Consider the following 27324-nt stretch of genomic DNA (forward strand, 5'->3'; position numbering starts at 1 on the left):
TTAGAAATGATGACAAGGGTAAAAGGCAAGTTGAAGGAGCTGTGTTTACTTGGGAAAAGTAGACACAGCTGTCAGCAGGAGAAAAATAAAACCCATTTGGAGAGAGCAAAAGGATCAGCAAGAGATGATGTCTACAGATACCTAATAGTTTTGGAAAGGGGATTAGGAAAAAACATGGAGACAAATTTAAATTTGTGATCTCCATCACCCAAAGGAACAAGAGACATACAGGTTTATCCCACTCATTGCCACATGTCGTTTTGATTTGGAGCTTTCTCGTTGTTCCTTTTATTGTCAGTGGATCAAAATTCTGTAACTGTCCTGAACAACACTTTTGATGTCCTTATACCGCATGAATTGAATGGAAGGAGGAAACGCAACACCACTTAGGAATGGTAATAGACACTGCCCTTGCCAGTGATGCTTAAGTCCCATGAAGGAATAATAAAAACAAATAGGGCATTGAATTAAAAAAAAAATGGATTGATAACAATGAGGGATTTCAATGAGTCGAAGAGTGTGGTGCTAGAAAAGCATAGCCAGTTAGGCAGCATCCAAGGAACAGGTGAGTCGACATTTTGAGCGTAAGGCCTTCATTAGGATTTCAATGACCCTGATACTAATTGACAGTATTGTCAATTATCAAAACATTAACTGTTTTCTCTCCACAGATGCTGCCAGACCTGCCAAGTTTCTCCAGCATTCTGTGTTTGTTTCAGATTTTCAGCATCAACAGTATTCTGCTTTTACGTGATTTATTACTGGTTTTCCCTCTCAGATATTAGACTAACGATCTTATAATTTCATGTTTTCTACCTCCCTCCTCTTTTGAATAGGGGTCCTAAATCAGTGTCTCCCCAAGCTGCTTGAATTTTTCCTGAACCTAGGGAATGTGTCTATGATCTCCACAGGCACTTCTTTTCAGTGTGTAGGATGTACTTGCCAGCATTTAATTCAAAAAGCTCTCCCTATACCTGTTACGAGTCATTACAATTGTTTTGCGTTCTTCCTTGCCTTTCATCTTTTATTGTCGAGTATACATAAGATGTTTTTTCCAGTTTTTGTAGTGTTAGACACAAAGTACCTGTTCAATGTTCCAACCATGTCCTTGTTTTTAATTGTTAATTCTCCATCTATATCCTCTAAAGGAACATTGTTCACTTGAAGTATTAACCCAGTAACATCAACATTGCACAGCTATTTGACATATTGATGAACTGATGCAGACATGGTACTGTGAATCAAGGAACGCCAACAAGAGGACAATTTATATTCAGTCTACATCTTTCCTTCTAATTTGCTCTTTCCAATATTTAGTGAAACATTTTAAACAAAATTCATTACATAGATTTAATGGCATGAAGGTTCTAATTCAAAGACTATGGCAATGAGGTATTTTATCTGTTTAAGGAAGATAAAATGCAAGTGATGACAGCATTTGATTGTGGAGATTGTATATGTATTGTCCTTTTAGCCAAATAATTTAGCAAAGTTAATTTTTCAGAAATTGGATCATTGTCCATTCCCTGTCTAAACCCATTGGTTTTGCTCCATTAGGTTGTCCATCATGAAGTTCGCTCTGTTTCTGGGCTGTGTGGTATTGTCTACTCTGGCTGTAGCCTCAGGTAACATACTCAATTCAACACTGGATGAAGACTGGAAGAACTGGAAATCAGAGTATGAGAAGCAGTACACTGAGGTAAAAGAGAATTTTTCCTGATACAAAATCTATGCCAAATGTTCAGCTCACTCAGAAGAGGTAGGGATTCTATAGTCTAAATTATTGAAAATTCTTAGTTCAAGATAAAGTGGGACAGAACAGGTCTCTGTTGGCTGAAACAGATAAATGGAATGGAACACATCCAAAATAAGGTAGAATACAGGAGTAAAATATCTAATCTGTGAAGCATATGTGTTACATATTATCCAATATTATCCTCTATTATCCAATCCTCTGTTTCTTACTCCAGAACTTTTTTCCAAGATCAGAGATGTTGGACTGATTTTAGAAGAGGCATTGTATTCCCCACCTGACCCACATCCCTCGTTCAAAAGCTGGAGATAGTGAGGCCATCCAGGACAAAAATAGTTTTCATTTTCCTGCTCTGAAAATATCAGTGATTTGGTGGCCAATTAGCTGTTAATATACTGCAGGTGGGATTTCTGTCCCACTAGAGCTGGAAGTTCCATCTGAGAGAACTATCAGACAATTGGCAATTGGCACTGGAGCGATGGCCACTGCTGGTAGTGTAGCAAGGACATGAGGTGCCCTGCTGTGATGCATTGGATCTTGGTAAATGTTCAGGCTGGGCAAGCTGGGGTTAATGTTTGAGAGGCAGGAGGACAACTTGGAGAGTGACCCATTGAAGAGGCCTCTGATTAGTCCAAGTGGTCAGTTAATCAAAGATAGCTGTCTGCCCATTGTCAATCTTCTGGACGGGTAGCTTGGAGTGGGCTACTCCTATAATAAGGAGATAAGATTCCAAAGTGTATATGAATTGGAATTGTCCTCAATTGCTCCAATAATGATGTCGTCATCACAGTTGGGGTCATTATGCTTGAGTTAGGGCATGAGGACATGCTGCCTGTTAGATCATTTTGTCATCCATCTTCAAATCCATCACCAAGGGAGCCATTAAACCAAACCCTCTCAATCAGCTGTTTATTCTTTCTTCACTTTTAGTGTCACTGTCTCAAAGTGGGAGATTAAATGGATTTTGCACTCTGTAAGGGAGGGAAGGGAAGGGGAAAGGATTGAGTGCGACTTTTCAGATCTAGTTGGGAAGATAGACACCAACCGCAAAATAATATTTCAGGTTTTGCATGGGGACTTTTAAAGTTATTGTATAATTTTATGAATAAAAAATGCTGGAGCTTGATTGGCTTAATATCATTGTTCAGGATGAAGAGAGCTACAGGAGAATGATATGGGATGACAACATGAGATACATCAAACAACACAACCTGGAGTACTCGATGGGGAAACACACCTTCACTGTGGGAATGAACCAGTTTGGAGATCTGGTGTGTACAAGATATTTCATCTGGGATCTATTAGATGCTGGTATAAGGTTATAATAAGAAACAGGTACTGGAGTTGGCCTTTGGTCCCTCAAGCTGACTCTATCAGTCTTTGCAATCAATGACTGATCTGATTGTGAAACGTCACTTTCCTGATTCCTTCTTCCCCACTTCATGCTTTCATAGCTCTGAACTCTCTTGTTGATCAAAAATCTGACCCTCTCAAACTTGAATATATCCAATGATTCCAGCCTCCATTGCTCTCTGGAGAAGAAAATTCCAGCTCCCACTCCTTCCATGACGGGATATTCTATGGGTGGCACTCACACTTTGGTTACACCTCTGTTTAAGTTGTATTCTACATTGTAGAAACTCCTCCTTAGAACAGACTGTCCTTTCTCTGAGTCTGTTGTATCTCTGACTCTGCCTTATCTAACAATGACCACAGTTTAGCCCACAGGAATTCCACTATCTCTTTTCCTGACATAGTAAAGTATGGGATCTTGCACTCTGTATTCCTGCTCAGTTGTTCCATTCCCCTGTCCTCAGCTTTTCAATAGCTTGTGACTGTTGATATCAGCAATACATCATCTTATACATCATCATCTCATTAACATAGGTATTCCCATTATATCCCAGCTCTGGTTCTAAACTCCCCCATCAAGGAAAACATCCTCTCACTATCGCCCTGCCAACCTCCTCACAATTTCATTTTTCAGTAAGATCAGCACTTATTCACCTCACCTTCAGTAATTAGAGCCCATAGCCTCTAAACCTTTTCTCCTTCTACCAGGAATTATTCTCATGAACTTTCTCCAAAACTGCTTCCAACTATCCCTCCTTAAAGACTGAAATCAAAGCTATTCATACAGTGCTCTGTACATGATCTCTGTATAGGTGCACTGTACAATTGCAGCAAGACCTCCCCATTTTTGTACTATAGTTCCCTTGTGATAAAGGCAAATATTCCTTTTGTCTTCCTGATAACTTGTTGTACCTACATGCTCACTTATGAAATTCATGTGCAAAGACACACAAATGTTTCTGTACCACAGGAAACCCTGTAACTTTGGTATACTTGGAATTTCAGTCTGGGTCTCTACCCACTGGAGGTTAGAAGATTGAGAGGTGATCTTTTTGCAACATAAGAGGGAACTTGACTGTTGGATCCTGGGAGGTGGCCTATGTTTGTGGGGAAATCTGGAATGAGGATCATATTTTGAAGATTGATAATATCCCGTCATGGAAGGAGTAGGAGCTGGATCATTTAGTTTCTTCAAAACTGGGCATGAGTTTTGATGAACAAGAGTTACGTAGTGTATTCTGAAAAATGGTACTGAACCACTATTGGATCAGCAATGATAATATTGATTGGGGGAGCAAACTTGAGGAGTCAAAATGTCTTCTCCTTTTCCTGCTGTTGTGTTACACACATTAATTTTTTATCCATTTAAATAATATTCTGCTCTTTTAGTTTCCTTGCCAAAGTGGATAAATTCACATTTTTCCCGTGTTATATTCTAGCTGTCAAACTTTTCCTTAATCTCTTAATCCATTGTTATCCCTATGAAATATCTTTGGCCTGAATTTAATGTAGGCATCAAGGGAATCGCCCACGAGCTTTAGAATTGGCAGAAAGCTTTGTACCACTGATCTTTGCAAAGGTTGAACTGAGAAGCAACGGGCCTTCCTTCAATCCCCGCAGTGGATGATCATCCCTGCCCCCCCCCCGAGAGACTGGTAGCTAGGAATGCATCTATAGCAAAGCCTCTGGTTTGGTGAGGGTGCCGGGCCACAGGAGAGTGTCTCCTGAAGAAATATCATTGGGTATGGATCATGTGGGCAGTGTTGGGATGGGAACAAGGAGCAGGGTTTGGCTCTCAGTTTCCTCTCCCTTTTCCCACCACTTCATCTCTCCTTTCCAACATTGGGCCTCCTGTTTGGGCTGTGAGTGTCTGACAACATGGGAACAGCCCTTAAATGATTGAAAGCAATCCCAACAGGGTTTTTTTTTTGGGTGTACCACATGGTGAGTTCCTGGACATTAATTGTACACTTTCAGGTCCAATATTAGTTGTAGGGCAGGAACGCCAACCATAGCGTTTCCATTCTGGACTTAATGGTGACCCAGGCAGGAAGGAGGCAAGAATGCCCATTTACCAGCCTGCTGTCAAATTTAATATCTCCTGCCTCAAACTCACAGTACAGGAGGACACTACGTTAAAAACAGAAAGAACTGCAGATGCTGTAAATCAGAAATGAAAAGAGAAATTACTGGAAAAGTTCAGCAGGTCTGGCAACATCTGTGGAGAGAAATTAGAGCTAACATTTCAGGTCAAGTGACCCTTCCTCACATCATTCGACCCGAAGCGTTCATTCTAATTTATCTGCACAGATACTGCCAGACCTGCAGCAATTTCTGTTTCTGTAAGGACATTATATTCGCCTCACAACTTGCTCTTCATCCCAATGCTTGTAATTTGGCTGCATTATAGCCAATCACTTCATCCAGGTTGTTAACTGAGATCATCCATATTTGAGGTTCTGGCAAAGATCCCTGTGGCATTCCATTAATTGCAGTTTTTCACCCTGAAAAGGACCTTTTAATCCCAACTCTCTTACCTCTTGTTAGTTAGCCAAATACCTTTTGAAACATATTGCTGTAATACCATGAGTTCTCCAATTGTAAGTAATCCTTTTATGAAGTGTCTTATCAATTGCATTTTGAAAATACAAATACACTGCATCAACTGGTTGCTCTTTATCTACTCTGCTTGTTTTACCCTCAAAAGCACTGGTGAATTTGTCAAACATTATTTCACTTTCAAAACAATGATATTGTGCCTGCCAGACTATAATGTGATTTCCTAAATGCCCTGCTATAATACATTTTTGAATGGATTCTAGACTTTCGCCAATGACAGGTATTCGCCAAACTAACCAATAGTTTCCTGCTTTCCATCTCACTCCCTCTTTGAATACCTCCCCTGAATAGAAGTTTTGCATTTTTAGTTTTCCAGTCTGTTGAGCTTCTTAAAGTAGCTGGGAAATCTTGGAAAATTACAAGAAATGTATCCGACATTCTTGCATCCACTTCTTGTAAAAGACCCCAGCACAAAGACTGTTTGTCCCAGGGGACTTATCAACCCTTGTGCTGCATTAGTTTTCCATATGTATTTCTAGTAACAGTAGGTTGGATATTAATCAATTGAAAATCAATTGGAATGAGATTTTGGTGAAGATATGGGTTTTAAAAAAGGGTGATACCCAACCTACAACTCCCCTGAATTAACCCCCAAAATATAAGCTGTGGGCAGATTATTAATTTAGGTCACATGAAAATAAATAATTATCATCAACTGAGCCAAATACGAGCTCAACTCACTCCATTATTAGGTGAAAGTGAGGACTGCAGATGCTGGAGATCAGAGTCCAGATTAGAGTGGTGTTGGAAAAGCACAGTAGGTCAGGCAGCATCTGAGGAGCAGGAAAATCGATGTTTCAGGCAAAAGCCCTTCATCAGGAATTTTCCTGCTCCTCAGATGCTGCCTGACCTGCTTTTCCAGCACCTCTCTTGACTCCATTATTAATATGCCCAGAACATAATCTGCTTGATGTGGGCAAGCAGGAGGAACTGGGCTTCTTTTATTTTATTTTTTGTTTTTAAAATGAGAGGAAGAGGAATTTGATCTGGACAGTACTCTTAGTCCATTGGGACATCCCCTCAGAATATGATACCATTCCTTCCTTTATACACCTGTACATCAAGACTGACTCCCTCTTACTCTACCCAAAGTACCTGGGTCCAGGGTCCCATTGAGTCGCCTTTCAAGATTTTCCTGCAGTCTTGGTGCTGTTGTAGAACAGAGAGAAACATTTCCTTCCAATGAGAACCGATATCCCACTCACTTTCAATGTAGCCACTGGCCATTCAGCTCAATGCCAACCTTTCTTTAGGGATTGAGATCTACCTTCCAACCCTTGGCACCACCACTCCCACTACTGCCACTAATCTGCAAAATTCTGCCCAGTGATTTATTTTAAATTTTCTCCCCTTGTCTCTAGATTTTCTACTACATTTGGGATGTTGTTTTTACCTGGAGTCACAGAGGTGTACAACATGGAAACACAACCTTTGGTCCAACTCATCCATGCCGATCAGATTTCCTAAATTAATCCAGAATTTGCCAGAATTTCCATATATCCTTCTAAACCCTTCCTATTCATGTACCCATCCGAATGCCTTATAAATGCTATAATTGTACCAGCCTCCACCACCTCCTCTGGCAGCTGATTCCATTTACCATCCTCTGCACGAAAAAGTTGCCCTTTAGGTCCTTTTAAATCTTTCTCCTCTCACTCCAAACCTATGTCTTCTAGTCTGGACTTCCCTACCCGGGGAAAAAGACCTTTGCTATTCATCTTATCCATAATCCCCACGATTTTATAAGCCTCTATAAGGTCACTCCAAAGACCCCAACACTCAATGGAAAACAGCCCCACCTTATTCAGCCTCTCCCTCGAGTTGAAACCCGCCAACCCTGGAACATCCTTATAAATTTTTTCTGAACCCTTTCAAGTTTCACAACATCTTTCTTACAGCAGGGAGACCAGAAATGAATGCAGTATTCCGCATGTGGCCTAAACAATATCCTGTAGAGCCACAACATGACTTTCCAATATCTATACTTAATGCACTGACCAATGAAGGCAAGCACGCCCAACACCTTCCTGTCTACCTGCAACTTCACTTTCAATTAACTATAAACCTGCTTTCCAAGGACTCTTTGTTTGGCAATACTCCCCAAGACCTTACCATTAAGTCCATAAGTCCTGCCCTGGTCTGCTTTTCCAAAGTGCAGCACTTCTCATTTATCTAAATTAAATTCCTTTACCAGTCCTCAGCCCATTCGCCTATCTGATCAAGGTCCCGTTGTACTCTGAGATAATCTTCTTCACTGTCGACGACATCTGCAATTTTGGTGTCATCTGCAAATTTACTGAACATACTTCCTACATTCACATCCAATGTAAATGACAAAAAGTAATGGACCCAGCGCTGATCCCTGTGGCACACTGTTAAGAGTATTGACGTTTACTGCTGGTCACAAATCCCCGGTCCGAAAAGTCTGTCCTATCAGTAAACCTGTAGAAATCACTGCCCCACAGTGCAGTGGATGTGGGAAATGACATAAATTTACAGAAATAGGTAGCGTTTTAATTAATAATGGGTTGAAGGGTTATGGAGAGCTGGCAGGAAAATGGAATTGAAGCCTTGATGAGATAACCTTGATCGTATTAAATAGTAAAGTTGCCTCGAGAGGCTAAATTGCCTACTCCCACTCCTCATTCTTATCTACTTTTATTGTCCACTGTTAAGAGAGACTCGTTCATAGTCTCTGCCTACTCCCTATCTCCCCAGTCACACCCTCGGTGGGACCAATGCTTATTTTAGATACACTGTTCCTTATTTGATGCTTTTGGAAACTTTAGCTGTCTATTTTCTGAATTTGTTTGTCATTAGTTCTCGCTCATACTCTAATATACTTCTTTGTATTTTTTTCGGTCAACCATTCACATTTTACAACTTTTTCTTCAATCTGCTGCCATGCCTAACCTCCTTCATTAGCCATTAAGTGTCAACCCTTTCTTATGCAACCTTTCTTTCTCAATGGAATATTTCTGCCCATAGAGTTAGGACTTGTCTATGACACCGCGCGCATATGCACTGTACACTTGTTCAAAATTCACACTTACATGTTTACCAGAACCATGCATGCTTACTTAACAAGGGTTCGTTGTCAATTTGTAAATTGGCTGCAATCAAATTGGCATGGTAACTAATGAATGCAGGGGAACAAGGCCTTGAACTTGGCAGGGTTACGTATCAGAGCCAGACAGTCATAAGAGAGCAGTGGGCTAAGTTAGGAGTGAGAGAGGGCCTGTGATGGGAGGAAAGGAGATCAGAAATGGGTAAGAAAGGGTGAGCCGTGAGGGGAAGGAAGAAGGGGAGAGGGGCCTGTGATGGGGAAGGGGAGAGGGGCCTGTGTTGGCACAAGGGGAGAGGGGGCTGTGATGGGAAAGGGAAAGGGGCCTGAAGTGGGAGAAAGGGAGAGGAAGCTGTGAGGGGACGGGAGAGGGGGCTATGAGGAGAAGGGGACTGTGAGAGAAAGGGGAGGGGGGATGTGATGGGGAAGGGGAGAGGGGGCAGTGAGGGGAATGGGAAGGGGGCTGTGAGGGGAAGGGAGAGAAAGATGGTGGTCTACATGAAACCCATCACTGTCTACTCTCTGCTCTCGCTACCAGCATCCTCCCTCTTCCCTGTCCTCTCTCATTCCACTCCCCACTCCCTTCTTTCAATGACCCCCTCACTCCACCACTGTCTCCCTCATCGTTCACACATTCCCTCCCTCCATCATTCCTTCCATCATCTCTCTATTCCCACCCTTACTTTTTCCAGTTCATCTCCAGTTTAGATCACTTCCACCCTCCTTACCTCCCCCACACCTTCTGTATTCATCCCTCCCCCACTCCGTCCCCAATACTCCCTGCCCCATGCGCACCCTGCAATCTCCCTCACCCTCTCCCTCTTCTCATCTCTCCTGCTCACTCGTTCCTCCTTCCATTCCTTACCCCCTCTTCCTTTGCTTGTTCCCACACTCTTTGTCCCATTTCCACCCCAATCCTTCACTCACTCTTGCTCACTTCTCTCCTCCATCCTCTCCCCTTTCCCTAACTCCCCCTCACAGTACCTCCCTGCCACACACTCTCCTCCACTCCCATCCTCCCCTCAACATCTTCTCACTTGCTCCATCCCCCCCCCCCACACTCCCTATCTTCCCTTCTCTCCTTCTGACACTCCTTACCTTACTGACACCCCAATCCCTACCTCCCTGCCTCTTTTGCAATCGCTCCCTGTCACTTATTCCCCATTCCCCCTCACTCTCTCACTTGCCCTCTCCACCCCTCTGCTTTCACCCACTCTCCCCTTTCATTGTTCCCCCACACTCTCCCCAACTCCATCTCCCCATTCCCTCCTTCCCTGATATTTGTCTCAATCGCCCGCTTCTATTCTGCGTGCATCCTGGTGTTTCTCGGAAGATGCCATTGGAATTCTGCATGATGTATTTGTCCTGACCTCACATGTAGAAATTTGATATAGGTAAAAGATACTGGTCACGTACATTTCTGAGCATGTGCAGTTGCAAACTGTGTCAGTGGAGACTGGTTTAGAATTACATTTCTAATCAGTTTTGAAATAATCTGAGCCAATTCAGATTTTACTTAGATTACTTACAGTGTGGAAACAGGCCCTTCGGCCCAACAAGTCCACACCAACCCTCCCAAAGAGCAACCCACCCAGACCCATTCCCATACACCTAACACTACAAGCAATTTAGCATGGCCCATTCATCTAATTTGCACATTTTTGGACTGTGGGAGGAAACCCACACAGACACAGGGAGAATGTGAAAACTCCACACAGACAGATGCCTTAAGCAGGAATTGAACCTGGGTCTCTGGCATTGTAGGGCAGCAATGCACACCACTGTGCCATTGTGCCACCTGTGTACCCTTCCATTTGACTTTACTTTATTCCATGAGTTTCAGCATGACATTTCTGACCCTCAAACAGAATGCAAAATTACTTCACTGAATGGGGTGTGATATGGTTAATGATTTGTAACAAAGAATCTCCCCTCCCTTGCCAATGTATGTTTCCAGCAAATTAGACTGACCTTTCACATCTCTTTTTGTTCTTATTTGCTCTGGTCAAACAGCCAATGAATGGGCTGGGGCACAACCCATATGTTTCCTGTACTTTCCAATTATAAAACATGGGATAGGTTCATCTGCACCAAACCAAGAGACAATTTCAAAATTATGGGATAGTGCTGACAGCTATATTAATCTCCCCTGACCTTGACTTCCCTCAGTAAAGACTAAAAGGAATCATTTGGATCAATGGTAGTGTAGAGTCCTGATAAAAGTCATTGAAAGATGAATGCAAAGCAAATTTAACTGCGGAAGCAAAATAAATTGAAAAGTGAGACATCAGATCCAAGGTCAAAATGGTGCCTTCCAACTTTCCTCTTGCACAACATCCATTCACAGTTACTCCCTTCATTAATGAGACTTCATATGTTTGACTTTCTAGACCAATAAAGAGTTTAATGAACTCATGAATGGATTCCGCCAAGATGAAGCTGATAACTCGACTGAAGAGGAAGTTGATGGAGAAGATGATATTGAAGACGATGAAGAGTTTGAAGAAAGTGATGAGGATTTGAAAAAAGCAAATGTTGACTGGCGTACAAAGGGTTGGGTTACGCCAGTGAAAAACCAGGTAACAATCACTTCTTGTGTTTGTGAATTATGAATATCAAATTGTGAGCAACATTGTGATGAACCTGCCAGCACCCAAGCAAAAACGTGAGCTTTAGCTTGAGATCCTATTTCCCTGAAATGCATCATTGCAGGGTGCCATTAACTGCACACAATCGGTTCTGCAATGCCCTGTTTATTCTTCACCAACAATGTGATTTAATTTCACTCTCAGGAGAACATCGAATCCTGAACCAGTCCAACATCTTCAGTTTCCAAAGCAGCGTCCTTCATATCTGGGAGTCAGATTCCTAGTTTGATGTTAATGTTTGTTCGTTCTTTCCCCTTGGTTTGAGACCTATTAAAGAATTGGTTCAGGTTGTCAAATTTCACAAACGATTCTCATGATCCACACAGACACTAATATCAGAGATGCATTTAAACCTGGGTCACAAGCAGAGGTCAATTACTGTGTCCCTCACTCAATTCCAGATCTCTCTTATAAAATTATTCTGTTGCTCCATCAAACAAGAGTCCAGGCAGTGCCCACCAAACCCAGGCACACAGATACTCACTGATCCCCTGTGATTCTGCGAAACCTCATCAAACAGATGGACTCATAGCATCCGTGTGAAACTGTACTCCACCTGAAAGGAGATGGAAACAGGGTTTTATTTTTACATCAGGATAATTTAATGTGGTTGAATTTCTCTCATTACAGGGAAGATGTGGTTCGTGCTGGGCTTTCAGTGCGACTGGGGCCATCGAAGGACAGTGGGCAAAGAAACATGGAAGACTGGTTTCTCTGAGTGAGCAGAACCTGGTTGATTGTGACAAGCGAAGCCATGGATGCAATGGTGGATGGATGTCAAGTGCCTTTCAATATGTGATAGAAAACAGAGGCATCAACTCAGCTCGAACCTACCCATACGAAGCAAAGGTAACTCCCTTTTAAATGTGTTTCAAATTCAGCAGGTACAACTGTTTTCAGCATTCATGGTGTTAGACATTGGAGTCCAGTGCTAATAAATGAAAGCTGACATCTTACTCTGCATCCATTCTTTCCTGAGAATCTGCTTCCAGGTTTCTGCCAGTGTCACCGTGCAAGCAACGTTGGGAGCACTGAGAGAATATCACCTTTCAGGGCAGAGCCAGCTTTCCTTCTTATTTCTCCCTTATCTTATATTGATCTCCCAAATCTCCACTCAACACTTCCTGCTTTCAGGCAATGTGAATCAGAAGCTTAGAGTGTTTATATTCCAGTGTTCACAATTCAGTGAGCCATAACCTGCAGAGACTTATTATTCCACAGTCCACTCATACCAGTTGTATGATCTTTTGATTCTCTCTGCCTATAAATTTGTGCCTGTGTGCTCTACTCTTCCACTTCACCACACAAAGGGGCTGTGTTCTGTGATTTCAAATACGCCTGTCAGACGATAACATGGTCTCATTTGATTTCTAACTTTGTCCAGCCCAGGCCAACACAAGCACCTCCACATCATACTTCTTGCATGTGCACCATCAGGCTGGTCAGTCATTCAAATATAAGCTGCGATTTTACACAAAAAGAAAACTGTTTGAATGTGGGATATTTATTAAGAATTGATGTGCAAGATATTTTCAAGGCTAATCTATGTGTAGATCTGGGCCTGTGGTAAAACAAGTGTTTGATTTTTCAGAATGTCATTTAAACTGCAATTTGCTGGTTTGACTTTGTGAATATTGGGGTTTAATTAAGGCACAACTTGGTTTGGATCTGTTCTAAGGTGAGTATTTGTGTAAATTGCTGTATATGCGCATCATGTTTCTCCAGCAGCTGCTGCTCTTTCTGTTGACAGTTTGTCACGTCACAATTAACTCTCTGTATTGGATGTGGTTGCGATCAGCTTCCTGCAACATCTCCCAGCTCTTTGTCTCAATGTCACACAATTTGTTCTTCAGAGCATCCTTCAAACCTTCCCCCAGCTCCTCCAGACTCTCATGTTGGAGGTCCTTGTAGAAGACACCAATGTGTGTGTTTTTATTCGGCACATTTGGGATTATTTTGGGACTGTTTGATTTTCCCTGAGGTCACAGGCAAAGCTGACTTTGAGTTCACTGTGTGACCTCGCACTGTGCACTCCACAGAGCCAGTCTTTGATTGGCCAAAGAAACAACTGAATGAAAGTGGCGCTTTTTATGACAGGTGTCAATGATCTGGCGATTAGGCCTCACTTCACTCTGAGCCTTATCAATGCCATGTTTAATGGAGGTGATGGTGTCTCACCCACTGGTTAGAAAGTCAACAAGAACCAGAGCCTCTATTTTAACAGAGGCTCAATGGATGAATTGTCACTTCAGGCACTGAGCAGGACATCCACAGGACTGTCCCAAGATGAAGGGCCTGAGGAGCAGACATTTCCAGCCAATCAGAGGGACCCTGTTGAACAATGAGAAAGTGACTTTAAGTAGAAAACTAACCTGAGGTCTTGTATCAGTGCAGGATAACAGAGTGGTAGTCAGTGGCCTTCACTTGCAGCACAGAAATTACTGGGCACATGAACTGATACTCAGGTTGTGGCAAAACCCAAGTCACTATACGTATAATAACTCCCACCCATCCTCCTCCTCTAGCCAAAAGAAAAGACTTTGTGTGGAGGGTTGGTAAAGTAAGACTTTTTGCTTCATTTATTCAATCTCTTTTAGCAATTTAGAGCAGAGGGGATTGAGGCGAGGGCAGTAGCATGCTCCTCTTGCAGGATGTGGGAGGTAAGGGTCACCACTGGTGTCCCTGTTGTCTTCGCTGTGAGAAGTGCACCCAACTCCAGCTCCTCACAGACCACGTTAGGGAACTGGAGCTGGAGATAGATAAACTTCAGATCATTCAGGAGGCTGAGAGGGTGATAAAGAGGAGTTATAGGGAGGGAGTCACACCTAAGATTCAGTATAAAGGTAGCTGAGTGACCGCCAAGAGAGGTAAAGGGAATAGGCAGACAGTGCAGGGACCCCCTTTGGTCATTGCCCTCAACAATAAGTATATCATTTTGGATATTGTTTGGGGAGGGGGAGGTCAACCTACCAGGGGAAAGCCTCAGTGGCCAGGTTTTTGGCACTGAGCCTGGCTCTGTGGCTCATAAGGGAAGGGTGGAGAATAGGACAGCGATAGTGATAGGAGATTCAATTGTGAGATGAACATGCAGGAGTTTCTGTGGTTTAGAGTGAGACTCCCAGGTGGTATGTTGCCTCTCAGATGCCAGGGTCAGGGATGTCTTGGATGAGGTCTGCAATATTCCTAAGGGGGAGGAAGAGCAGCCAGAAGTCATGATACCAATGATGTAGGTAGGGAAAGGGAGGACGACCCGAAAAGAGAATATAGGGAGTTAGGTTGGAAGCTGGAAGGCAGGACGAGCTGAGTAGTAATCTCAGGATTGCTGCCGGTGCCATGGGCTAGTGAAGCTAGGAACAGAGAGTGTGTGCATCTGAACAAATGGCTGCAGAGCTGGTGTAGGAGGGAGGGCTTCAGATATGTGGATCATTGGGAACCTTCTGGGGAAGGTGGGACCAGTACAAGAAGGACAGGTTGCATCTGAACTAGAGGGGCACCAATCTCCTGGGCGGGAGGTTTGCTAGAGCTCTTCAAGAGGGTTTAAACTAAATTGGCAGGGGGTTGGTAAGCTGAGCTATGGATCAAATGATGAAGGAGGTTATAAATAGCCAGATATAGAGCCAGAGAGTCTGTGAAGAGGGATAGGCACTTGATAGGGCAAAGGTGCAACCAGTGTGATGGGTTGAAGTGTGTCTATTTTAATGCAAGAAGCACTAGGAATAAGGGTGACAAACTCAGAGCATGGATCAGTTCTTGGAACGATGATGTTGTGGCCATTACGGAGACTTGGATATCACTGGGGCAGGAATGGTTGTTGGATGATCCAGGGTTTAGATGTTTCAAAAGGAATATGGAGAGTGGTGAAAGAGATGGGGGAATGGCATTGCTTATCAGGGATAGTATCACAGCTACAGAAAGGGAGATTCTCGAGGAGGGTTTATTTACAGAGTCACTATGTGTGGAAGTCAGAAACAGGAAAAAGAGCAGTCGCTTTATTGAGAGTTTTCTACAGGACCCCAGCAGCAGCAGAGATATGGAGGAGCAGATTCGGAGGCAGAATTTGGAAAGGTACAGAAGTAACAGGGTTGTTGTCATGGGTTGACCCCTGGGAGGGGTCTCTCAGTTCCACGATCAGTCAAATTATCACTAGCCGTTCAGTCTGGTTCAGCAAGATTTCATGCTTTAATCAATATCAGCCAGGCACAGGTTGTCCAGCAATACAGAGGTCAAAAGCTTCCTTGGAGAAACTGCGCAAAATAGCTTGAAACAAAAACAATTTTTATGTGGGTCTTAAGAAATAGTAAAGCCTCAATTACAGAGCAAATCCAATAAAGTGTAATACAATGAAATTATGGGCAGCAGGTTAACCCAATAGTATTTCTGGGAACCAACTTTGTTTTGCACGTTTTATCTCTCGGCACCTGCATTTCCGAGGTTAGCTAGGGTAGTTAGTAATGTTCTATCTAGCTTAGTTAATTCCATACAGTGAAGGGAGCTTTGTCTGCTAATCTTTGATTCAATTAGCTCAGGAATGCAGCTTTTAGCAAGGTGAAAAAACATTTTAAACACAGTAGAAGCCATTTTATTATGTTACTTGCATTGAGAACCATTTTGTAGTTACTATAGGCATGCATTAAATGGTTACTCCTGACAACAGCCTAAATCCAGATTTTAGATTCTTAGGGTGACTTTAACTTCCCTAATATTGATTGGAATCTACTTAGTTCAAATAGTTTGTGTGGAGCAGTTTTTGTCAGGTGTGTCCAGAAAGGGTTTCAGACTCAATACATGCAGAGGCTGACTAGACGGGATGCCATATTGGAGTTGGTGCTTGGCAACGAACAATGACAGGTTTTAGATTTTTCAGTAGAAGAGCATTCCAGTGATCATAACTCCCTGACAGAAATATGGAGGTTGTTTCGGAAGGACTTGCTGACGGTGCTGGACAAGTTTGTCCCACTGAGGCAAGGAAGGGCTGGTAAGTTGAAAGAATCTTGTGTGAAAAGGATGTGGAGCAGCTAGTCAAGCTGAAGAAGGAAGCTTATTTAAGGTTGAGGAGGTAAAGATCAGACAGGATTATAGAGGGTTACAAGTTAGCCAGGAGGGAACTGAAGAATGGACTTAGTAGAGCAAGATGGGGGGCATGAAAAAGCTAGCAGGTAGGATTAAGGAAAGCCCTAAGGCATCCTACACTTACGTGGAGAACAAGAGGATGGCCAGAGTGAGGGTAGGACCGATCAGGGATAGTGGAGAGAACTTGCGCCAGGAGTTGGAGGACTTAGGGTAAGTAAGACTTAATGGGCTGCACGGTGGCACAGTGGTTAGCACTGCTGCCTCACAGCGCCTGAGACCCGGGTTCAATTCCCGCCTCAGGCGACTGACTGTGTGGAGTTTGCACGTTCTCCCCGTGTCTGCGTGGGTTTCCTCCGGGTGCTCCGGTTTCCTCCCACAGTCCAAAAGATGTGCAGGGTCAGGTGAATTGGCCATGCTAAATTGCCCGTAGTGTTAGGTAAGGGGTGTTAGGTAAGGGGTAAATGTAGGGGTAGGGGTAGGGGTAGGGGTAGGGGTGGGTTTCGCTTCGGCGTGTCGGTGTGGACTTGTTGGGCTGAAGGGCCTGTTTCCACACTGTAATCTAATCTAATCTAATCATTGATGAATACTATTTCAGTATTCACTACTGAGAGGGGCCTTGATGTTTCTCAGTACTTCATGAAACAAACTGATTCCTCTCAAACTGGTTGATGTTAAGAAGGAGAATGTGCTGGAAATTATGAAAAACATGAAGATAGATAAGTCCCCTGGACCAGACGGGATATATCCAAGGTTACGACAGGAACAAGGAAGAGATTACTGTGCCTTTGACAATGACTTTGTGTCCTCACTGTCCACTGGAGTATGGGATAGAGGAAAATATGACTGGATACAGAATTGGCTGGCTATAGAAGACAGAGGGTGATAGTTGATGGAAAGTAATCAGCTTGGAGCTTGTTGACCAGTGGTGTTCCGGGACCTCTGCTCTTCATGACTTTTATAAATGACTTGGATGAGGAGGTGGAAGGGTGGTTTCGTAAATTCACCGACACAAAGATTGGTGGAGTTGTGGATAGTGTGCAAGGCTGTTGTCGATTGCAACAGGTCATTGACAGGTTGCAGAACTAGGCTGATAAGTGGCAGATGGGGTTCAATCTGGAAAAGTGAGAAGTGATTCACTTTGGAAGGTTGAATTTGAATGCAGAATACAGGATTAAAGACAGTGTGGAGGAACAGAGGGATCTTGGGTGTTCATGTCCATAGATCCCTCAAAGTTTGCAAGCCAAGTTGACAGGATTGTTAAGAAGGGTTATGGTGTGTTGGCTTTCACTAGCAGGGAGATTGAGCTTAAGAGCTGCGAGGTTATGCTGCAGCTCTCTAGAGTCCTGGTTAGACCACACTTGGAATATTGTGTTCAATTCTGGTCGCCTCATTATAGGAAGTATGTGGAAGCTTTAGAGAGGGTGCAGAGGAGATTTTCCAGGATGCTTCCTGGACTAGAGGGGCTGTCTTATGAAGAAATGTTGAGGGAGTTAGGGCTTTTCTTATTGGACCAAAGAAGGGTGAAAGATGACTTGATAGAGGTGTACAAGATGTTGAGATGCATAGATAGAGTGGATGGCTAGAGACTTTTTTCCTGTTTGTGTGGCGGTATGGAAAGGTGCAGGGAATGCTGGATGACTAGAGAAATTGAGATTCGGATCAAGAAAAGGAAGGAAGCATCTGTCAGGCATAGACAGCAAGGATCGAGTGGATATCGAAAAGAGTATTAAAAGGTAGTAGGAGTATACTCAAGACGGAAATCAGAAGAGCAAAAAGGGGACATGAGATAGCTTTGGCAAATAGGGTTAAGGAGAAGCAAAGGGATTCTACATATATTAAGATCAAAAGAGGAACTAGTGAGAGATTGGGACTCCTTAAAAATTAGCAAGGCCACCTATCGTGGAACTGTAGGAGATGGGTGAGACATTAAGTCAGTATTTTGCACCAGTGTTTAACTGCAGAGAAGGATATGAAAGCTGCAGAACTTGTGGGTGTAAACAGTGATATCTTGAAAACTGTCCATATTTGACAGTAGGAGGTGCTCGCCATCTTAAAATGCGTAAAGGTGGATAAATCCCTGGGACCTGATCAGATGTACCCGAGGAATTTGTGGGAAGTTTAGGAAGAGATTGCTGGGCCCCTTGCTGAACTATTTGCCATGAGTGAGATACCAAAAGACTGGTGGTGCTGTTATTTAAGAAAGGTGCTAAGCAAAAGCTAGAGATCTGTAGACTGGTGAGCCTAACATCAGTGGCGGGCAAGTTGTTGGAGGAGATTCTTAGAGACAGAATTTACAAGTATTTGGAAAAGCAAAGCCTAATTAGGGATAATTAACATGGCTTTGTGTGTGGGGAAACATGTCTTATGAATTTGATTGAGTATTTTTGAAGAAGTGATGAAGAGGATTAATGAAGGCAGAGCATGGACATGGTCTATATGGACTTCAGTAAGCATTTGACAAGGTTCCACATGGTAGACTGGCTAATAAGGTTAGATCACATGGAATACAGGGAGAACCACCCTTTTGGATACATAATTAGCTCAAAGGTTGGACACAGAGGGTGGTGGTGAAGGGTTGCTTTTCAGACTGGAGGCCTGTGACCAGTGGTGTGCCACAAGGATCAGTGCTGGGTCTACTGCTGTTTGTCATTTATGTAAATGAATGTAGAAGGTATGGTCAGTAAGTTTGCAGATGACACCAAAATTAGTGATACAGTGGACAGCCAAAACCATTATCTCAGAGTACATTGGGACCTTGACCAGCTGGACCAAATTGGCAGATGGAATTTCATTCAGACAATGTGAGGTACTGCATATTGGCAAGGCAAATCAGGGTGGGATGTGTGTACTTAATGGAAAGTGTTGCTGAACAAAGAGACCTTGCAGTGCAGATTCATAGCACCTTGAAAGTAGGCAGTGAGTTAGATAGGATAGTGAAGAAGGCATTTGGTACACTTGCCTTTATTTGTCAATGCATTGTGTGTCGATGTTGGGTTGTCATGTCATAGAATCTCTACAGTGTGAAAACAGGCCATTTGGCCCAACAATTTGACACTGACCCTCTGAAGAGTATCCCAGCCAGACCCATTCCCCTACCCTATCACTGTTACATTTCCCCTGAGTAATGCACCTAACCTACACATCCCTGAACACTATGGGCAATTTAGCACAGCCAGTTCACCTAAACTGCACATCTTTGGACTGTGGGAGGAAAACAGAGCACAAAGTTGCCTGAGGCTGGAATTGAACCCCATGCCCCTGGTGCTGTGAGCCACCATGCCACACAGAGTTATAGATGTACAGGACATTGTTTATGCCACTTTTGGAATACAGTGTTTAATTCTTGTCTCCCAGCTGTAGGAGGATGTTGTGAAACTTGAAAGGGTTGAGAAAAGATTTACAAGGATGTTGCCAGGGTTGGAGGGTTTGAGTATAGGGAGAGGAGGAATAGGCTGGGGCTGTTTTCCCTGGAGTGCCGAAAGCTGATGGGTGACCTTAGACAAGTTTATGAAATCATGAGGGACATGGATAGGGTAAATAACCAATGTCTGTTCCACAGAGAAAGGGAATCTGAAACTGGAAGGCTTGGGTTTGAGGTGAGAGGGGAAAGGGTTTAAAAGGAACCGAAGGGGCAACTATTGTATGTGTAACAAGCAGCCAGAGGAAGTAGTGGAGGCTGGTACAATTACAACATTGAAAAGGCATCTGGATGGGTAGCTGAACAGGAAGGATTTAGGGGCACATAGACCAAATTCTGGCAAATGGGACTAGATTAATTTAGGATATCTGCTCGGTTTGGATGAGATGGACCAAAAGGTTTGTTTCCATGCTGTGCATCTCTGTGACTCTATGGTTCTATAACACTCGAGCTAAGACTTTATAAAGCTCTGGTTAGGCCCCATTTGGAGTACTGTGTCCAGTTTTGGTCCCCACACCTCAGGAAGGACATACTGGCACTGGAACGTGTCCAGCGGAGATTCACACGGATGATCCCTGGAATGACAGGTCTAACATATGAGGAACGGCTGAGGATACTGGGATTGTATTCGTTGGAGTTTAGAAGATTAAGGGGAGACTTAATAGAGATGTACAAAATAATACATGGCTTGGAAAAGGTGGATGCTAGGAAATTGTTTCAGTTAAACGAGGAGACTAGGACCCGTGGACACAGCCTTAGAATTAGAGGGGGTCATTTCAGAACAGAAATGCGGAGACATTTCTTCAGCCAGAGAGTGGTGGGCCTGTGGAATTCATTGCCACGGAGTGCAGTGGAAGCCGGGACGCTAAATGTCTTCAAGGCCGAGATTGATAGATTCTTGTTGTCTCGAGGAATTAAGGGCTACGGGGAGAACGCTGGTAAGTGGAGCTGAAATGCACATCAGCCATGATTGAATGGCGGAGTGGACTCGATGGGCCGAATGGCCTTACTTCCACTCCTATGTCTTATGGTCTTATGGTCTTATGGTCAAAACTGCACAGGTTCTCTTCTGATAATGATTTCCCACCACCACCACCACCACACCCCCCCCCCCCAACCCCCCGAGCAGAAAACACACCTGAAAGACAGGAATTACATACCCTGGCTCCAGCCCCCCCATCCTGCCCCCATGCTTCCAAAGTTGCACCAACTGCAGCATTGGTGAGTAGGTAACTGAGGAGCTCACACACAAAAATCTTTACACCAACAGACAAGAGGCACATTCTGCAGTAGTCACCACATTCATCATGTCTCATTTTCATTTAAACATTGTTGTGTCTTTGACAGTCAAATTACTCCATAATGTTCAAGGTCCAAGAGATTGTTAAAGATGCTGGGAAGATAACATTGGTACTTTGTCGAAACTCTAAATATGTTTCCTCTTCACATTTTCTTGAACATTTAGCGACGCTCCTGCAGATTCCGGAGAAACGATATTGCTGCCAAAATCAGGCGTCACAGGCGTATTGGCAAAAGTGAAAGAACTTTAGCACGTCGTGTGAAAAGGGTAGGACCACTAGCTGTTGCCATTAATGCTGGCCGAAGATCCTTCCGTCTTTACAGAAGTGGTAAGAAACAGAAGCTGTGGGAAAATGTATCAATTAGATTATCGACAATTCTTTAAAGATATTAAAAGTCATACATCCATGTATTTTATTGTATTACTTCATTCAGTGTTTACAATGGATGTGACCACACACCTTCCCCTTGTTCATGTTTTCCCTCTCCCCGTGCTATCCAGTGCTGTCAGACACCATGGCATTAAAGTAGGGACAGAATAAGAGAACCAATGGATTATCCTTCTTATAACATGTCATGCTCCAAGTGATCTCAAACAAAATGGAGATGAGACCTTTAGACTGTCAGGTTGTGTGCTCTTGTCCTCCCCTGGTATAAGCAGCATCTTTCGTCTCCTCGATACAACAGTGGGCAGGGAACTGGAGATAGAAGTCAGACATGATGTCTGCTCCAACCTGGAAGGATCAGAGCCACAATCAGCTTCACAGCCACTGGTAGTGCCAACTCTGAGTGCAGGCTGTTTCCAAGAGGTGGCAGAGTTCTGTGAGAAGCGTCTCTGTAAAGTGAAGATGACACACAGGGTTCCTGGGTTTGATGGAAGGTAGAGACCTACTCCTGAAAATCCTGAAGCCTCCTGCTGAGAGTCCTTCGCTCCTACTTCCCATCTTATGTCAGCAGCTGTGTCTCTTCCTTTCTTGATCTCCTCTTGTGCAGTCTAGAGGAATTGCAACCACTGTAGCCCGAACAGGGAGAAAGTCACCTGCACAGAGTCTTTGTGATCATGACAAAGATTTTCTCCATTCCCTTTAGACTTCAGCTTTAATCAACACTTCAAATCCCAAAGCACTTCCATGACACAACACCAAGCCAGGATAAATTAATCAGAAACAAACTGGAAATGATCATGATACTTTGAAATAGCAGAGTGTGGAACTCCTTCCTAACCCAGCTCGTGTGTGTGTGTGTGTGTGTGTTTAAGAGAAAGTGTTCACTCATACAGCATCCACTTAGCATTCCATACTGACAAAGACCATGATTGGTGCCTGTTCCTGACTCCCAATGCCCTCCCCATGCTGTGACAGATTTTCATCAAGTCGAAGGAGGGAAGGTGGGATAGAAGAAAAGGAAATGTCTGTCACGAGATGGGAAGAAAGGAGATTAAATGAGAAAAGGGTTCATGGAGCAAGGGCAATGAGATTGAACATTAAACAATGAAAGAACGAAAAGATGTTTCTAGAGGAAATATGATAGCAGAGGGAGGGAAAGAAAGTTGATAATGTGACAAAATATGGCAAAAAGAAAGGAAACAAGGGTTTTGTCAAAACAAATGTTTATCAGAAAATAATTGCAGCTGGAAACATGACAGAGAGCGAATAGCTCTAGAAAAGGGATAATAATTAAACATGTTACAGATTAAAGAGGTTAAAGATAAGTGTTTCCTTACAGGAGTTTACTATGATCGACGTTGCAATGGACGTCTAAACCATGCAGTCCTTCTGGTTGGATTTGGAAGACTCAGAGGAAAGAAATATTGGCTTGTTAAAAACAGGTATGTATTTTATAATAACAACAAACAGCTGACCAGAGTTCAGACAGTAACAGGAGCACTGTATTTACTTGCAGTGTTTCTGAGTTAAAGAGAAACATCAGCCAAAATTCTCACACATAAGTTGCCCTCCTGTGATTTTGCATCTTCCTAACAACACGCTCCCAAATGTCATCTCCTCTGACTCTTACATTGTCCACCTCATCAAAGTGTTCTCACACTGATCACTAACTGCATCTCCCAGCAGTGATTTATTGCACTGCCCATGCACTTTTTCCATTTGGGGAATAGTTTAGAAGTGTGTTGAGGATTATCAGGCCTATTATCAACTAGTTCAAACTATGTTATGACCATTCATTTGAAAATGTACAAATCCTAGGGTGGGATTTGAATTTGGACGTTTTAAGTCCAAGGCAGTTGTCAGGGTGGTGTGGGGATATTGACCACTGGCACTGGAGGAGATGTATCAAAGTTTTGATACTGGAACGCACAGGAAATATTTCTCTCAAAAATCTGCACAAACCGGAGATCAGGAAAATGATTGTTTAGATGCAATTTGACAGAGTTAGGAAAATCATGAAAGACCCTGTCTCAATATGGTTATTGAAAGTATTTCTACTTGTCAGGATGGATGCACGTTGTACTGTGCCTGTCCATTCATGTGGACACGTACTCTTAATTTAATAGGGTGGAAATTTGTAAGGCATTGTCAAGCTGATTGTGATCCTGTGCATGGTAAAATAGGGCTAAGTCAGCACTGCTTCATGAGGGAGAAGTCATGCCTGACAAAACTGTTAGAATTATTTGAGAAGGTAACAAGCAAGTTAGACAAAGGAGAGCCAGCGAACATGATATACTTAGATTTCCAGAAGACCTTTGACAAGGTGTCACACAGGAGACTTCTAAATAAGATAAGAGTCCATGGTGTTAAGGGGTAAGGTACGGGCATAGAGACAGCATAGGCTGTCTGGCAGATGGCAGAGAGTAGGGATAAAGCGATCTTAGTTACCAGATGGCAGCTGGTGACTAGTGCAGTTTTGCAGGGGTCACTTTGGGACCACAACTATTCACATTATGTATTAACGATCTGGATGAAGGAACTGAGGGCATTGTTGCTAAGTTTGCAGATGACACAAAAATAGGTGGAGGGATAGGTACTGTTCAGGAAGCGGAGAGGCTGCAGAGAGACATAGACATTCTAGCAATTGGGCAAAGAAGTGCCTGATGGAGGAAATGTGGTAAAGTGTTTAAATTGGACGAATAGAGGCATAGACTGTTTTCTAATTTGGGAAAGACTTTGGAATTCTGAAGCACAAAGAGACTTAGGAGTCCTATTTCAGGATTCCCTTAAGGTCGACCACCATTTTCAGCTGACAGTTAGGAAGGCAAATGCAGTGTTGGTATTCATTTCAAGAGGACTAGAATACAAGAGCAGGGATGTACTGCTGAAGCTGCACAAGGCTCTGGCCAGACCATATTTGGAATAATGTGAACAGCTCTGGGCCCCATATCAAAGGAAGGATATGTTGGTGTTGGAAGGGGTTCAGAGGATATTTGCATGATTAACCCCAGTGTTGAAGGGCTTGTCACATGAGGAATGGTCTGAGTTTGTAGATGATGGAATTTAGAAGGATGAGGGGAGATCTAATTGAAATGTAAAGGATACTGAGAGGCCTGGGTAGAGTAGAATTGAGAAGATGTTTCCACTGGTAGGAGAGACTAAGTCCCAGAAACACAGCCTCAGAGTGAAGGGATGTCACTTTAGAACTGAGATGAGGACAAATTTCTTCAGCCAGAGGGTGGTGAATCTTAGGAACTTGTTGCTGCAGAAGGCTGTGCAGGTCAAGTCATTGAGTGTATTTAAGACAGAGATGGATAGGTTCCTGATTCCTAAGGGGTCTAGGCTCATAGGGAAAAGGTGAATGGATTGCGAAACATGCCAGCCATGATTGAATGGCGGAGCAGACCTGATGGGCTGAATGCCCAATTCTGCTCCTTTAGCTTATGGTCTTATGATCGTTTTAAGTGTGTCATCAATGTTCCTTTTATGATCAATAGAAAAGGGGGAGGACTTGAATGTCGCGCTTCTGACTCAGTAAAAGGGGAGAAGGGGCAGGTCTGCCCCTTGAGCAGCACTCAAGGTGTAAAATCTCATGGTCATTTAAGAGAGTCATTAATACGGCCAATCAGAACCTCAGGATGAACATCCTTACTCAGAAGAGGGTAATATTGGGGAAACTGTTACCAAAAAGAGTGGGTGAGCTTAATGGCACAAATATATTGAAGAGGAAGCTGGATAAACACATGAGGGCAAAAGGAATTTAAGGAGATGTTGACAGGGTTAGAGAAAGGGGGCTGTGACCAGGCTGGTGTGGAGTATAAACACTGTCACAGAGTGAATTTCCTGTCTCTGTGCTGCAGCCTGTTTATCTGTTTAACCAACACGAAACACAGCATTTATCGGAGTATGAAGGGTTAATGACATCCTGACTGGAGTGATATTAGGGTTGGCGGAGATGGTGACAGGATTGGCTGAGGCGGACTTTCTCCATGTTGGATAGAATGTTTGGATAATCAAGTGCTGCTCAACAGGGAGAACCCCATCCCCCCACTCCCACCCCCCGAACCCCCCCCCCACCTCAGCTGTTTCTGAGTCAGAAGCTCAACATTCAAGTCCTATTGCATAACCTATTGACCATAAAAGGAGTGTTCATGACACAATCGAACATAGTGATAATCAGCTTGATAATGTTTTGCACATGCCCACACTATTCCTCAAATTATAAGTGTGTGTCTACAAGAATAGACAGACGTTGGGAAACTTACACCATCAACTCAACGTCAACTTACAGGCCTCCCCAACCCCATGTAGAAGCTTGTATTGAATCCACACTCTGCGCACACTGGCAAGTTCAGTCCAGTATCACAATGAAGTGCTTCCAGGCAACTAATCTCACTTCATATTTCACAACTTTTACTGCAATAGTTATCTGGCTCAAATACACACATATTGGACAGAATCTAATCCCTCTCAATAATCTCAATAATTCCGAGAGTAAAAAGGATCAGTTCTCCAAACTTGTCTCTGTAACAGAAGTTTGATTTCAACACATATGTTTCTTTTCTTATTGTCAGTTGGGGAACATCATGGGGTGACAAAGGTTACATCAAAATGGCGAAGGATCGGCGGAATAACTGTGGAATTGCCAATTATGTAGTTTATCCAATCGTGTAAGGAGCCAGTGTTAAACCAGAGCTTCATTGAACCCCACCTGAAAGAATGTTGGAAATATTTCTGCTAGTGCTCGTTCATTCAACACCATTATTTTAATTGTATGCCGCAATTTGAAAAAGTGGAATAATAGTAACTGCTGCTTACTTCTATAGTTTCATATAAAAGCCAATGTCATTTTGTGTTTGCTGCATATCATCATGGTAATATCTGAATGTCTCTCCACAAGCTGGAGAATGTAGTCAATGACCTGCATGTACAGCTGATGTCGAGCAAGACAATAAACGTTGCAAGCAATCACTTTGAGAGACTTTTATTGAGTTCAATTCAATTAAATTTCATAATATTCTTTATGGGAACAGGTAAATTGGGCGACCCTGCTGCTTCCTGCACAGCAATGATTTTGTGATTTTGTGAATTTTCAAATTTAATTTGGAATGATGTTCTTAAAATTATGCGAATTGGCAGTTTTATGACACCAGTACAATTAATCACTACCATTTAAATATTTACAGTTTAATTAAATGGCACTAATCCAGAAAATCTCCTGCACAAGTAATAGGATCAGAGTTGGGACAATGTTTAAAAAAAGCAGAATTAAAGGCACTCTGACTGTGTTTACATAGTATTCTCAGAAATAGTTAGTTACCTAAATGCACAATTACACAGTCATAGAGATGTACAGCACAGAAACAGACCCTTCGGTCCAACCAGTCCATGCTGACTAGATATCCTAACTTAATCTAGTCCCATTTGCCAGCACTTGGCTCATATCCCTCCAAACCATTCCTATTCATTTCCCCATCCAGATGCCTTTTCAATGTTGTAATTATGCCAGCCTCCACCACTTCCTCTGGCAGGTCATTCCATACATACACCACCCTCTGCGTGAAAAAGTTACCCCTTAGGTCCCTTTTATATCTTTCCCCTCTCACCCTAAACCTATGCCCTCTAGTTCTGGACTCCCCCACACCAGAGAAACAACTTTGTCTATTTATCCTATCCAGGCCGTTCATGGTTTTATAGGCCTCTAAACGGTCACC

At 43.1% G+C, this 27324-nt stretch overlaps 1 protein-coding gene across 1 annotated transcript; it reads left to right on the forward strand.

Annotated features, from left to right (window-relative positions):
* Nucleotides 1-1557: 1557 nt before the first annotated feature.
* Nucleotides 1558-26581, forward strand: LOC122565167 (procathepsin L-like). Its single transcript, XM_043720867.2, has 7 exons — nucleotides 1558-1699; nucleotides 2902-3024; nucleotides 11180-11368; nucleotides 12068-12286; nucleotides 21391-21553; nucleotides 22950-23052; nucleotides 26185-26581. Exons 1-7 carry the CDS (start codon nucleotides 1568-1570, stop codon nucleotides 26282-26284), a joined length of 1029 nt encoding a protein of 342 aa, XP_043576802.2. The 5' UTR covers nucleotides 1558-1567; the 3' UTR covers nucleotides 26285-26581.
* Nucleotides 26582-27324: the final 743 nt, after the last annotated feature.

Source organism: Chiloscyllium plagiosum, unplaced genomic scaffold (genome assembly GCF_037043375.1).
Source record: "Chiloscyllium plagiosum isolate Xiang-an unplaced genomic scaffold, Cpla_swu_hap1 HiC_scaffold_28, whole genome shotgun sequence".
NCBI lineage: Eukaryota > Metazoa > Chordata > Chondrichthyes > Orectolobiformes > Hemiscylliidae > Chiloscyllium > Chiloscyllium plagiosum.